Here is a 14,590-nt window from a genome sequence, read left to right on the forward strand (position 1 = left end):
GGGATGAAGGGCAGGACGGGCCTCCCGCATCCCCCCAGGGCGGAGGAATAAATAGTGTTGGTGCCTCGCTGCTGAGCATCTCTCAACAGGGTAGCGCGGGAAATGGAAATGTGTGTGTTTGTTTGTAAATAGATGAAGTGGCGCTTCTTTAGCCGCCCGGAGAGTGCCAGGAGATGGTTTTATGGGAGCAAAAGCAGATAAAAATGTGTACGTGTGCGTTTCCACCTAAGCAGGCAAAGTGGCAGAAATTAGAGGTAATCATGGAGTGTATATAATTTTATGTGCTTGTAGACAAATAGTGTGCTGAGCAGATTTGGGTAGGTAGTCCTTTGATTTTGGAAGGCAGAGAAACAGAAGAATGGAGGTAATGGTATTAAACTGAAGGAGAAGAGATGTAGGTTAGACATCAGGAAGAAATTCTTTAGTACGAGGGCAGTGAGACACTGAAACAGGTTGCCTAGAGAAGTTGTGGAAGCTCCATCCCTGAAAGTGTTCAAGGCCAGGCTGGATGGGGCTTGGAACAACCCGGTCTAGTGGAAGGTGTCCCTGCCCATGGCAGGGGGTCGGAACTAGATGGTCTTTATGGTCTCTTCCAACTCAAACCATTCTATGATTCTAATGAAATAACATTCATCATACATTTCATTTTTACTTCTGTGCTTTGTGTTGGGTTTTTTCCTTAGACCAAAGAAGAAAGAATAGTTGTCCTGGAAACTGAAAATGCTGTTCTTCATCTAAAACTTGCAGAGGTAACTATTGTTTATTTTTCCAAAAAGAATTATTACAGAAATAGACAAAAAAGACACTGAAATCTGCCTCCCTGTTTTCAAGCTTCACATTCTTTACCTGTTGGGGAAATCCATGAAGGGATTTGAAATACATGTAAATAATTGCCATTGTTTTGAATCTACAGAACTGAACTGAGGGAGCAACTATGCAAGCATTATGTATGGAGTATTGCTTTCTGATTGCAGGGAAAATTTTTCCCAAAAGACGGGGTAGGTTTTGAATAAATACTTCTAAGACATAACTAGGATGATCCTCTATAAAGGACTATTTGTAGAGCACAGGCAAGACATTTCATTATGAGTAGACTTACCAAAGATGCCCTATAGCATGTTACTTCACGTGACTAGTGTTACAACTATTTAGAAATGGCAAGGTACTTTTGCAGAAGTCAGTCACAGCATAGAGCAACAGCTGGATGCCCTCATTTCCTTACATCCTTCTGCAGGAGGCGATGTTCCTAGGCCATTATTGAAACAAGGAGCAGCCTGTGCTAATGTCTTCAATGGTAGGATTTCAGAGATTTACAGAATTTTTAATATTGATCTACACTGCTAGACCAGAGCCATCTGTGATTGTGAGTTGTGATAGAGACTGTTGGCCAAGAGTTTCGAAGCTGGGCTTAAACATTAAGTGGTTGAGTGACCTCAGGAAAGCTGTTTGCCTTCCCTGTGGGTTTGTTAACACCTGTGGATAAAAGTGGGTTTAACATTTTTCAAAGCCTGACTGGAAGCAGATGGTACATGTGAAATGAGTTTTGCTAGGTGTGCAGAAGAATCCTGTAATTGATTCTGAGAAAATTTTGCTATTTTTGTCCTACTTTATAATATTTACCAAAAACCTTGAGTTTTTCAGCTTGATTTTTTTTTTTTTATATACTCTTACAAAGGCAAGAAATAAATTGTTTTCATCAGTAAGGTACTTTACATGTATGAAGTAGTTATCTGAGTATTAGATAAGGAACCTTGTTTTCCTAATACATTACTGTTTATTGCAAAAATGTGCTGGAAGAAATGAGCATCTATAGACACGTGAGAAGTGTGGCAGGGCTACCACCAGCAGTCAGAACTTATGTCAAATGATTAGTGGAAGTTCTTTGCAATTAACCTCTTTGCACTGATGTTTCTATTCAGGTATTTATTTTAAAATGTTGGAAGACTTTTGCTGCTCCTTGGTTAATTTGCCCCAGCAATCTGAAAATGTGAGCTAAGCTGACAGGAAATAGTTTTTCTTTAACTGAAGGTCTCTATTAATAAGACTTGTAAATTCAAGTAGATTAATTTAAGGTTGTGCAGTGTTGCACCTTATCTTTCAATATTTCACCAGCTACGACAGTGAAAAAGCCCTCAGCTACCAGTCACCGATCTGCTGGTGGAGCTGCCTGAAATGATTGAGCTGTAACTAGTTCAGTCACAGTGACCAGAGTTAACAGAGGTCTCATTCTTGTAAAAATTAATTGGATTTGTTTTGGTTGAAGTGAGTGAGGGAGCTTTGGGGACAAATTTATGAGGATAGCCATGAATTTGGCCATGGATTTGCAGTGTAAATGTTTGCATATAAGTTGCATCAGTCTAATAAAATAATAATTTCTTGCTATAGACCTTCCTTTGCTTATATCCTAAAGAGAATCACAAATATCAGCACTGTCACTGTTTTCTACATCCTGGTGTATTATTACCCTAGTAGCATATTGTAAGGGTTGTTATTGAACATAAGAAGTAGATTCTATCCCTGTAGACTTTCTTTTGCCTGTTTAGAAATCTGTTTGTCTACCTGCACCTCCCTTGCATTTTGTTGGCAGTCCTTGAAGTCCTGTTCCTGTTGGCTTCCATACATAAAGCCAAGACTGCCAGAATGGATCCAATAGCACAGATGAAATTTCACTTCAGAGAACACTATTAAATAGTTGAGTTTCACTTTTGTTTATAATAAAGCTGTCTGTAAAAAGTTTTATAGTCTGTTTTTTAGTTCTCATGAGCACAAATTTGCATGCTCTGGCATACAAAAAATTCTGGTGAATGCTAAAACTAATGGAGAAAGCCTCAAAAAAAGGGCAGCCTTTACAGTAAGGGTAAACTTGATAGAGAGGTTGACTGCAACAAAAGTAAAAATTACCATTCTGCTTTTATTGTCCATTTTGAGAGAAATGAGAGTCAGGGGAAACCTGTGCAGATGGTGGAAAACAAATTAGATGTTAATAGTAGGTTTTAACTAGCTTAAGCTTACTTAACAATAAGGCTTGAGCACTGCCATGGCTTATATATATGCTTAACTTTTCACATGTGATTAGAGAGAGCAATTCTGATGAGGTACTTACATGCAGTTTTGTCAAGCATGTAAATATTTCATGCGAGTAACCTAAGTCCTGAAAATCCTGAAATCCTGAAAAAGAACACATGAACGCTGTATAGAATTGGTCTCAATTTCTGGGACCTTGAAGCCTGTAACAAAAAATGAGTTGTTTTAATAGAATGCCTTCCTGCTGTTTCTTTTCCACTTAAGAACTCTTTATATTAGTCCTAGGGTGTTGTATACCTGTGCAGGACCTCAGGTTGCATTTATAAATAGAAGAAGCCTCATTAAAACGTAGGTTTAGTAAGTGAAGTACTTTTCTTGGAAAATATAACCTTTCTTTAACAGCTCCAGAACATTGTTGTTCTTGCAGATGTCATCTGTAGTTAAACTGCAATTAAATGTTTACTTCTCACCAATCATTATCAGAAGATTGGAATGAAATAAAACCCATTATGTGATTAGAGTGAGCTGTTTCATATTGTTGCGCTCTTCACAAGGAAGTGCAGTCACAGAGTTTATGGTCTGAAGAGAGCAGGAACTAAACCTTCTAGAAACAAGTGCATTCTATAAATAAGGAAAGAAGCTACTAGTATTAGCTATTAGGAATGCTGGATGTCAACAAGTTGCAGGGCAAAGTAAGTGAAGAAGTTGCAACTCATTTTAAGCACCAGGACAGTCAGTAAATGATGCAAATGCAGTTTGTAATATAATAGAGATTCATACTGCAGAATTTCCCAGCTACTCTACAGAGATTTCTTTTTTTGTTCTTGCCTGTAGATATTTAAAGTTGCACTGTTTCAATTTTCCTTTTGATTTCAACATCTCAAAATATTTTGGCCGTAAAAATTGCTTTTGCCTAATAGGTAATATTTAGATTATTAGAAAGCATTCTTCCCATCCTCCAAAAATTGTTTTGGTTGCTTTCATCTCTGAAGACCCAGTTTAGCACTTTATTGTGCAGTTTTGCACAATTGCAGCTTTGTTGAGTGTAACGGAGTTAGCGTTGGCAGGAAGGCAGAGGATTAAGCCCTGAGTTAGGGTATTACCATCTCCTTGAGGACTTTAGCAGTTAGCACAGATGTATATGTGTCCTCATTCTGTTTCATGTCCTTCCAGACAGCTGTCTGCATTACTGGTGGACACTCTCAACCAACTACAAAAACAGCCCTTTTCCCGAAGTAAAGGCACAGTTTTAACCATTTTGATCCACCTCAAGCATAAGTGAGGGAGTTTAGGTACTGCAAAAGCATTTTTATACTCTGATGCTGAGGTTTAGCACCCTAAGGCAAGGAAATACTGTGATATTAGCTAATTACCTTGGGGTGATCCTTCACATGACTCAGAAAAATGTAAAAGCAAAGAAATTTTATATTTAATACATCACATATAATCAGATAGTTGAGTTACAGATGGTTACAGGGACAAAGGGGAGAGAATGCAACAGAAACATAAGTGCTCTAAAGTTTGTGGGTTTTTTGGTGTTTTGTGTTTGTTGGTTGTTTTTTTTAAACAGTATCAAGGGTTGGCTGGAAGAAGTACTAATGAAGTACTGCAGCTCTACTCTGCTCATGGCCGGCAACAGAAATTGCAAAGGAGTTCTCTTGTAACTCAGCTGTATGGAGCAATAAAGGTAAAGACATTCAGTAATAATGTAGGCATAATCTATGTCCTAACAATTTACCTGCTCATCAAATATAGTAGAATCCAGAAAATGGTCAGATAGGAACCTGATATATGACTTACTGTATTCACTACAGTGCTTGCAGTGGGGTGTAGCAATGCCTGAGGTAGCTTAAAACTTAGTTCTTCCTGCAATAGGCTGCAAAGTCACCTGAGAAACTGGTAAATGTGGCTGCTCCTGAGCTCCAGGATCTTACATAGAGGCTGCTGTCAACACCCAAGCTAGATATTTTTGTAATCAAAACCTTGCAATCCCTGATTTCACTGTTACATAGACATCCCCCAGAAAACAGTAATTGTGATATGCTTTTACCCATAGGCAGATCCTTTAGAAAAGCATTGGAGAGCTCCTTTAGTTTCTCTTTAAGAGTTCTCCACTGGCAGACTTGGCAAGAAGGAGTAGTTTGCTGTATGCTCACACAGGTTGTCTTAATTTTACATTGAAAAGACTGAAACTGTTCTCCCAGTACCATAATATTTTCCTTTGTTGAAGTACTTGTTCCCTAAGTTACTCCATAGAATAGTGAGTTCCTTTTAAGGACACTAACAAATGACAGTATTTCTCCAGGCAGCACTGAATCCCCATATAAAATGACTGAGGAGTATCTCAGAAGAGAAAGCTGATTCTTAACAAGCAGAAGGATGTAGCTTAATCATAGCTTAATCATAGATTATAATTCTAGGTCCATTCCAACTGAACTATTCTGTTCTTATTCTAAGCACAGTGATTCTGCTCAGTAAATTTTGTGGTGGTGTTTCACATTTTAGGATAGCTAGAATGGCAAAACTGCTTGGGATGCAATACTAGTGGATTGAGGTGGTTTGCTATCAGAGATCAAGGAGTGTTAGGAGAGAGCAAAGCTCCCAAATTAATAGCTACGGGTATAAGATTAATGGTAATCCTATAGCCACAATAGAAAAAAACCCACAACTGCTTGCCAGTTATATTCTGTGGCTTTTGATAGTGAGAAATGCAGTGATGTTCTCTTTAGGTTATTTTTTTATCATTGAAACTAGTCTATTTAATTCAAGGTCAGTACCACAGTTGGGAAAATAAAAATGTCACAGAACATGTGACACTTTGTATCAGACTGACATCACTGTTTCTGTGAGATAAGATATTGTTAAGCCATCTGTAAAATGAACTGACTTTACGTGTTCATTCCAAGAATTACATGTCAAGAAGTCTTCTAATCCTAAAATCAGGTCAATTTGGTTTTACTTTATTTGGACTTCTAAGTGAATATAAGCTGCTCTTAAAAACATTTACAAGTCTCATCATGTATGTTATGCTGAATTATATCCATAATACAAATAACTTTCTGAACAAGAAAGGTTTCTGATCTTCTCAAAATATACCTATTCTCATAGCAAGGCATAGAACTGGTTTATTTAAGAAATGACTTGGAGTGAAAATACTTCCTGATCAAAGTGTGTAAAATGAATGCAGTAAGGGTATGTGGATCATAGTTTTTTATTGCTAATTCTGGATATGTCTTACAAGTGGACAGAACACACACGTGCTCCCACACACTTGTTTTTGTTTGATGAGATAAGAAGACTTGGTTATACCTGAAGCTTTGTTATGGATTAAGTACGTAGCAAAAGATGGCTAAGGATCTATAAAGTCTGGCTGAATTCTTTAGGAATGACATTGCTAAATATCTTGCAGGTTCATTTTCTACATGCTGAAAGATAGAATCCTGAAACAAGTAGAGGTTTCTCCCTGACTATAAAATTTCACCATAAAAATTTGTGATGTTGTTATATTGATTTTGCCTTAATTGCTGTTTTTCTGTCTTTATAACATCTGTTTTCTTCTGGCTGAGAAGAGGCTTAAGCAAGACCTGAAGAGCCTCCGTTCGTTTGCTCTTGAGCTTTCAAAAGACTTTCAGCGTCAAAGCAAGATTTATCTTTACCGAGTTTTGGCAGCAGTTCAAGAGATACAGCTGCAAAATGAAGCAGTGCAAAGTAAGGCTCATTGCACTTACATTTCAAACATGTAATATCAACAATGTCATTGTTAAATGTTCCTAATTTTGAAACGTTGAGTTTGGGTTTTGAGAAACATGTCACTGAAAGCATAGCACTTGTTTTTTGTTTGATATTAGATCATCAAGGAGTTCTGAAGAGTTAGAAGGGCTACAAATAACTGCAGAGGTTATGACTGATAATTTGGATTTAGGTTTTGTGTTGATTGCAGCTGCTACTAGGCTGCTGCTGAGTTGGCTTAGCTGTAACATTTTAAATCTGTTACCAGGCTTGTTATCTTGACTATTTTAGAATAGCTGACTAAAGAATGTGTTGTTTTAGCTGAAATTTGCCTGCTTTTGAGAGTATCAGAAAAGGACGCAGGTGATTTCAGAGATTTCTGAAAATACTGTTTGAAATTAGGACAGACTGGATTTTTAATATATCTAGCTATCTACAGAGAAAACTTTACTTCCAAATCAAAAGCAGTTCCACTCTGTAGACTGTAGGTATTAACACCACACAGACTAGTTTTGAAGTTCAGGTCCTTCCTTGCTGATGTGTATGTACAAAGCAGACCCTGCAGTGCACTCTGCCCTTACCACTGAGGACTAAGTGCATTGGTCCTACAGTGGATTCCTTGGCATGGATCTCTGCACCTGCTATTGATATCCTTGATTCTGGTGGAGCTCCTGCCAGGCGTAAGAAGCACATGACATATATGGAGCTTAAATTGTTTAAGCTCAGCTGCCTTAAGACCTAACAAAAAACACACAAATTAATAAATCAGACTCCCTGTGAGATGTTCTGTTTGCAAGTGTTGCCATTTAGAAATTACATTTTTCTTCTGCTTAAATATTTAATTTTTGGACTGATTTGATCCTGGGACTATTCATGTTAATAGCAACAAACAGTGTTCTCAGTAATGAGTGTTTGCAGAACTTGTCCCTGTATATGATGTACTGAGTTATGATTAAAATTTATTTGATTACTGTATTAGCTATCTAGAGAAAATGCTTAATCAGTTTGTCTTTAAATGAAAAAAACAGTGGAATGTTCACTCCAGATAAAGGTGAATGTTTACCTTATTGAAGCAGGCGCTAAATTAACATATAGGAGGTTGGATTTGGCACTTGTGCTGTTCTGGTATAAATAAATAGTAACTATTTCTTCTGAGGCCTTGCAAATTCCTTTTGACTGTTTTCAGTTTGTACTTCATGATGTATTGTTCCATGAATTCATAACCAGGAGAAGCTTTCTTGCTTATAACAAAAAAGCGTCTTGGTACTTAGATTGACTTAGGTTTTTATTTTGGTCATTTTTCTGTGCTCTGTCAAATGTTTTCAATAAAGATTCTATTGTTAAGGTTAAATATGACAGTCAGCATTGCCACCCTGAAATTACATATAATATTTTATAAACAGAAAGCCCAAAGTCTGTATTCTGAAGACAATATATGTTATCAGTTTAATCTTAAAATAGAGACTGAAGACAAGGGAGATAAATATAGAAGAAACATTCAAGTAAGTTAATTTAAAGGCTGTAGTTGACATGCAGCAAACTATAAAACTTCCCTGTAAAAACATGAGTAGTCCCTTGCTTAGAAATATTTATTCACAGTCTGAAAACCAGGCTGTTGCCATCTTTCCCTCTGAAATTTAAATAGTAGTAATTTGTAAGAGACAGAAGTGCCAATTATTCTTTTGTTATAGGGCTGTTTCTGTCATAAACAAAGCTGCTATCATTTTAGCAAAAAATACTGGCCATCTGACTGCAAATGAAGGTACTGAGGCAGATGCAGTAGTTCAGCAGATGTCTGGAAGGGTGGGAATTGCTAAAAACTGAAGATGACTTTCAGATTTCTTCACCATGCAGAAATTTTCAGAAAGAGGAAACTACAGTATCTGTGCATGCAGAGCATGTTTTCAGAGAGGGGAAATTGCTGTTCCCACTGCTTGGCAAAGTGTCAGGTATTAAGGAAGAAAATCTGTCCAAGTGAATACGTGACTGAGGAGTTGCTGCATGTTACTGACATATTTTATGAAAGCTGCTGATGCCCAGTGACTTAGATATCCTTTGTGGTTCCAGGACACTTTCTGGGGTGGAAAAGAGGAAAATTTGGGTAAGGAACTAGGAAAACGTTAAGTATGTGTTTATGTTTTTAACCATATAGCTCCACTTGCAGAAGAAAAATGTAAAAGTTCTGAAATAAGTTATGCATTAGGAAACTTGCTCTGTGGAGCTACTATTCAAGAAATCTTTCTGTGCCGCACGTAAATCTTTCTAGAAGACAGACATTAAAACTGATGAGTCACTCTTAAAAATGTTAAAATACCATCTGGTAAATGCAACAACTTGACTCATTTTCTAGGATTGCAGTCCTTCACCTGCCTGCTCAAAACAGAGGAAGTAGTCCCTTGCAAACTAGGAAGTCCCAAGGTTGATTTCTGGTTTTACAGTCATCTTTACCATAGGAGGGCTAGTTATAAACAAAATTTTTAAAAAATAAATTAAATTGTAATTAGACCTTAAGTTAACTGAAACTGGATCTATAATGTCCAGTAGACTTCTAAGAATCCTCATGAAGTATTGAAAGTCCATCTAAACTTTGAAACAAGCAACAAATTTTATGTTTTCTTTAAAAACTGGAAGAATGAAAGCATACCCTTAGCACCTAGTGCTTTACTGCTTGTTCAAGAGACTTAAAAAACAAAGTGTGTGTACACAAAGTTAAAAATGAAGATGCTTATTATGGAGATTACTTAAGTAATAAATGTATTCCAACCTCATATTTTGAAAAAAAAGGTGTATGATTAGGGGTCAGTGACTGTAAGAGTCACTTTTGATTATTTGTTTTAGGATATTTGCATGTGATTCTCCAAACTGAGCCATGCTAGTGTTACTCCATATACAGGATGAAAGAAAAGGATTTTTCATAGCAAAACTCCTAGACTTTGATTCCCCAGCTATTAACATCATGTTTCCTATGTGTGTAAGTACTTGTTGAGGAGGAGCTGGAGGTGAACAGCATGGGTATTTACAAAAACAAGATCAGAGAAGTCTCTCCTGTGGACAAATATCCCTTGAAGTTATCTGATTTTAGTTTATAGCAGAGAGCATAAATCATACATGTGACATGCTGGGATTCTAAGTCTGTTCCTTTCTTTGTAAGGTAGCACACACTGAGGCTGGTGCCCATTCTGCCAACTCAGCTCTCAGACCATGGCTTTGACTGCTTGATACTCTCATCTTCAAACCACTCACTAATTCCTAGGGATTTACTACTGGAGTTCCTAAAAGCTTGCTTTGTACACAAGTTTGCGGTCACATACGTGCCTTGTGGGCTGTATGTTTGTTCTAGTCCTGTTCAGTGTTAATGTAATTGGCTGAAATAAAACAGTTAGTGAAGGTAGAAGGCTTCTCTAATGGCCCGTATTGGTCTCCTTAGTTTTGTGAAAGAGACTCCTGGGAGTTCAAAAGATCAGTTTTTCTTATTAAATCATACCCATGAAGCAAATACACCTACCTTAAAGGGGAACCTTATAGCTGTTTTACAAGATTAGCAGCACTGTAAATGAGTCTGAGGGTAAACAATAGGTTAACTTGTAAAGTTAGCTGGCATAAATCTAATAATCTGCAAATATGGCATGAGCCTTGCAAGTGACTGTCCTATCCAAAACAGGTTGCTTCAAGTTTAGGTTTCAAGCTTCACTGACAGTTAACATAAACTAAACTGACACATTTGAACTGCCTTTAAATATCTTGTATTTTTGACTGTTTTTCAAGATTTCACATGTATACCTGTGGTAATTACCTGTAACTTGGCACAGCCACTTCATAGCAAGAAGTATGATGGGATTTTTCAGGGGTGTCTAGTAAATCAGGAACTAACCTTCCTAACTGAAGTTTGGTAGAGGATAAAAAGGTTTATGCTTGTACTTTATGAGGTGCTACTGGAAATTTCATTTTGTAAAGTCACAGAGTTCAATTCTTTAGTGTTTCAGATAAAAGCTTGTCATCTTGAGCAGTCTCTACAAGAGGTGACAGAGAGATATGAGAAAGAAAAGCAAAAGAGGAGAGCTCTACATAACAGCTTAGTTGTAAGTATATTCAATGACAGAACATTTTCTGATTTTGTTGTCATTATGCCCATAATTTCCTCACCAATAAAAGTAATGAGTATACTTTTCATGGATGTATCCCCAGCTGTCTATATACAATGCATTTCCTTGCTGAGGCACATTTGTCTTGCAATGAACCCCACTCCATTCTTTTTAGACAAGCATCTTCCAAATGCACTTACACAACATCTTGGCCTAAGGTGTATCATCCATTTTTAATTGTGGACAAAATTTGATGTTCTTCATCTTCTTTTCTAAATTGGAAATTGGTTTAGAATTCTTTAATTATCAACTTGAAATTGCAAAATTGTTGTCTTCTATTTTTCCACATATATTTAGCTGTGTCCTGCTCAGCCATTAGTGATGGTTCATTTGAGATTAATTTTTTCCTTTTTGAACCTTGACTGTACTCTTCCTCCCCACTCCCTCAAATGACTAGTTTTGGGTTCCCTGATTCAGGATATAATTTTTAGAAACACAATCCACCTTCAAACAAAATTCTTCTAAGCTTTTCTACCTGGGAAAATGAAGCTCTTCGTTAAAAAGTACTTAGCTTCCAAACTCTGCCTTGTGTTGCAGTTTACTGAAAGGATGTTCCCTAAGGCAGTGAGGAGTGAATGCCAGTGGTCATTAGTCATTACAGGCAAGCTGTTTTCACACATAAAATCTAGAGCATCACCAGCAAAAAGGAAGGGAAAACACCAGCTTAGACTGAAGCCTGAAACAGCCTGAAGAGAAAGATAATTTACTGGCTTTTTAGTCATGTATGAACACATAGTGGAGATGAAAGGGTACAAAATGTTTTATGTTCCATGTCTTCCTCAGGGCGGGTGGAAGAGAAATGTAGTGTGTAATCTTCTCCGTTGAGTTAATAAAGGTGACTGAAGAAGCTCAAGTAAAGAGGAGGGATACTGAAGAGAGGAAAATTACTCATATTGAAGGCCTTTTTTTTTTTTTTTTTTTTTCCCTTCATATAAACTGGAGAGGGCTACACCATTCCAGAACTCTGAAGAGCTCACAGTTCCTCAAGTACTTTCTCCTAACTTCTCATGGCAAATGATATTTATACTATTTTTCTCCCCACAGCGTCTAAGGCTATGATACTGGAAACACCTGCTTTCTTAAACATGTTCATGTCTGCTTCACAAATTCCAGTCCTCTCCAGAAGTTTTGTTAAATGCATCTTGATAAATATTTTCTGACCCTAGGAACTGAGAGGAAATATCAGAGTGCACTGCAGGATCCGACCGTTGCTACCTTTTGATGCTGCTGCTGGACATTCAATTTCACAAGATAGGTAATTTATTTTGACTGTGTTAGATCTTAGCTGACTTACTAATATACAGAGGAAACAATAATTATATGGATGTTAGAACAACTGTGTTCTTAATTTTTCTGTTTTGATGCGTGTGGGGAGACAATGGTGTTATAAAAACTAATTGCAATTTCCTTTTCTTTCTCCTGCTAAATTAGCTTTAGCCAATCTCATCCCCTTGTCTAAAATATGTCTACCTGAATAGAAAGCCATAGTTGTTCTGCCAAGCCAGGATTATCCCAGGCTTGGCAGAACTAACACAGCTGGAGTGCGTTTAGAGTATATTCACTATCCTATACAAATTCTGGGATACAGTAATGTAATAACTGCCAGAAGTTGTGGGTAGAGAAACACACTCTACGTTACAGTTGTTTTATATGCTGAAGAACAGGTCTGCTGTTAGCACAAACACTGGTAATTCTAGTTCAGTATAATTTGGCTCTGGATCCCTAATTTATAATATACTTACTGTAACTGAAGTGTCAAAGCATTCCAAGATCCAATAGGAAAAGAGGGATTAGATGCAAGTATGTGCTATAACAAGCTGAATTCTTCATAGATGACTAACATGAAAGAGGGTAGGGATTGTAACATACATAAACAAAGAAAGAAGGGAAAATCTAAGTGGGTGGCTAGAAACCAGTAACATTATCACTTGCTCTATCAGTAGATGACTGAATTGAGCCTTGATTTTACTTTTGCTGGCTGGTAATTCTAAAAGAGTATATTCAGTGTTCTAGATTTTAGCAAATCTATTAAAAATACAGAATTGTTTTAATTCAAACAACATCAAAAATAGAAGACAAGAAATTTAGAGCAGCGTGAAAGGGAAACTTGTGTTGACCTGTGCTTGATATACCTGGGAAGGAACCCACTGCCTGGTTTTGTTGCTGTATGGAATATTGCAATCAGGTGCTGAATTGCTATGTAAAACAGGATGGACTGGACCAAACAATCATTAAGACTAGCTTTTCTTAATATATCCAAAAGTAATTTAAGTAAAACTTAAGTGTAAATATAAGGACTGATTCTCTTACATACATGTATTAATTTATACACATCAGCAATGCCAGTCAGTTTTTGGACCAGTAATGGATACAAGATTAGGGACAAATAGCCTTAAAGAGAGTGTTTTCCTCCTCACTGTTTTAAAGCAAAAGCCTCTTGTTCCAAGGTCACATTACAATCTCAAAATAATAGAATGACTTGCATGTGAATTAATCTTCATTGGGTTTGTTCTCAATTTTTTAAAGCAGATTATATTGTTTGATTACAATTTGATTTGTTTTTTATTCACAATTAACTGTAATTCTAGTAAGTACATGGAGTGGTTGCATCAAAAGAATTGTAGCCACTAGGTCAAGAGAGGTGATTCTCCTCCTTTACTCTGTTCTTGTGAGACCTCACCTGGACTACTGTGTCCAATTCTGGAGCTTCCAGCATAAGGAGGACATGAAGCTCCTGGAGAAAGTCCAGAGAAAGGCCACGAAGATGATCAAAGAGCTGGAGCACCTCTGCTATGAAGACAGACTGAGAGAGTTGGGGCTGTTCAGCCTGGAGAAGAGAAGGCCCCAGAGAGACGTTATAGCAGCCTTCCAGTACCTGAAGGGGCTACAGGAAAGCTGGGGAGGAGCTTTTTACAAGGGCATGTAGTAAGAGGACAAGAGGTAATGGATCCAAACTGGAACAAGGGAGATTTAGGTTAGAGGAGGAAATTCTTTAGTGCAAGGGTGGTAAGAAACTGGGACAGGTTGCCCAGGGAAGTTGTGGATGCCCCCTCCCTGAAAGTGTTCAAGACTAGATTGGATGGGACTTGGAGCAACCTAATATAGTGGGAGGTGTCCCTGCCCATGCAGAGAGGTTGGAAATAGGTGATATTTAAGGTCCCTTCCAACTCAAACCATTCTATGATTCTGTGAATAGTGGCAATACTGTAATGTACACTACAGACAACATGTATTTCACAGTCATTTTGAGCATTAACTTTCCTCAGCTAAATGGAACACTTATGGTTTGAAAGATCCATTTTTTTTCCCTATTGGCTTTTTTTTTCTTACAGGCAAAGAAACTTCTCAGAGAAAGTGGCATATGCAGCTGATGATGTGAGTATTTAATGATGAAATTCAAAAGCACATTCATAGATCCTAAGAAGGAGAAACAAGAGGGACCTAGGAATCATGTTGTTTTTTTTTAAAAAGAGGTATTTTCTTGTCAGTCAATGCCCAGCTTTGATCATCCATGGGTGCAATAGCAGGTGCTGTTTTATCCAGACTCTTTGTAGTAGTAATAGCTTGGAGCCTCTGCTGATGCAGTCATCCATGAACCAGAGCTTGTGTGTTTGCAGACTTCCTACAGTCAGTCCATTTGAGCCACTTGTATTTGCTGTAACTATTTCTGAAATTGTCAGGCTTCCCCCCCCCCC

The 14,590-nt window shown here is 37.5% G+C and overlaps 1 protein-coding gene across 1 annotated transcript in view; it reads left to right on the forward strand.

Moving 5' to 3' along the window:
- Positions 1-14,590, forward strand: part of KIF25 (kinesin family member 25) — a 42,762-nt gene that overhangs the window by 1,474 nt on the left and 26,698 nt on the right. Inside the window, exons 2-7 of the mRNA XM_010005382.1 lie at positions 684-749; positions 4,595-4,711; positions 6,594-6,732; positions 10,729-10,832; positions 12,062-12,150; positions 14,228-14,270. Of these exons, the coding sequence (XP_010003684.1) occupies positions 684-749; positions 4,595-4,711; positions 6,594-6,732; positions 10,729-10,832; positions 12,062-12,150; positions 14,228-14,270 (558 nt within the window). The remainder of the gene's footprint in view (positions 1-683; positions 750-4,594; positions 4,712-6,593; positions 6,733-10,728; positions 10,833-12,061; positions 12,151-14,227; positions 14,271-14,590) is intronic.

This window comes from Chaetura pelagica, unplaced genomic scaffold (assembly GCF_000747805.2).
Source record: "Chaetura pelagica isolate M959 unplaced genomic scaffold, ChaPel_1.0 scaffold551, whole genome shotgun sequence".
NCBI classification, from domain to species: domain Eukaryota; kingdom Metazoa; phylum Chordata; class Aves; order Apodiformes; family Apodidae; genus Chaetura; species Chaetura pelagica.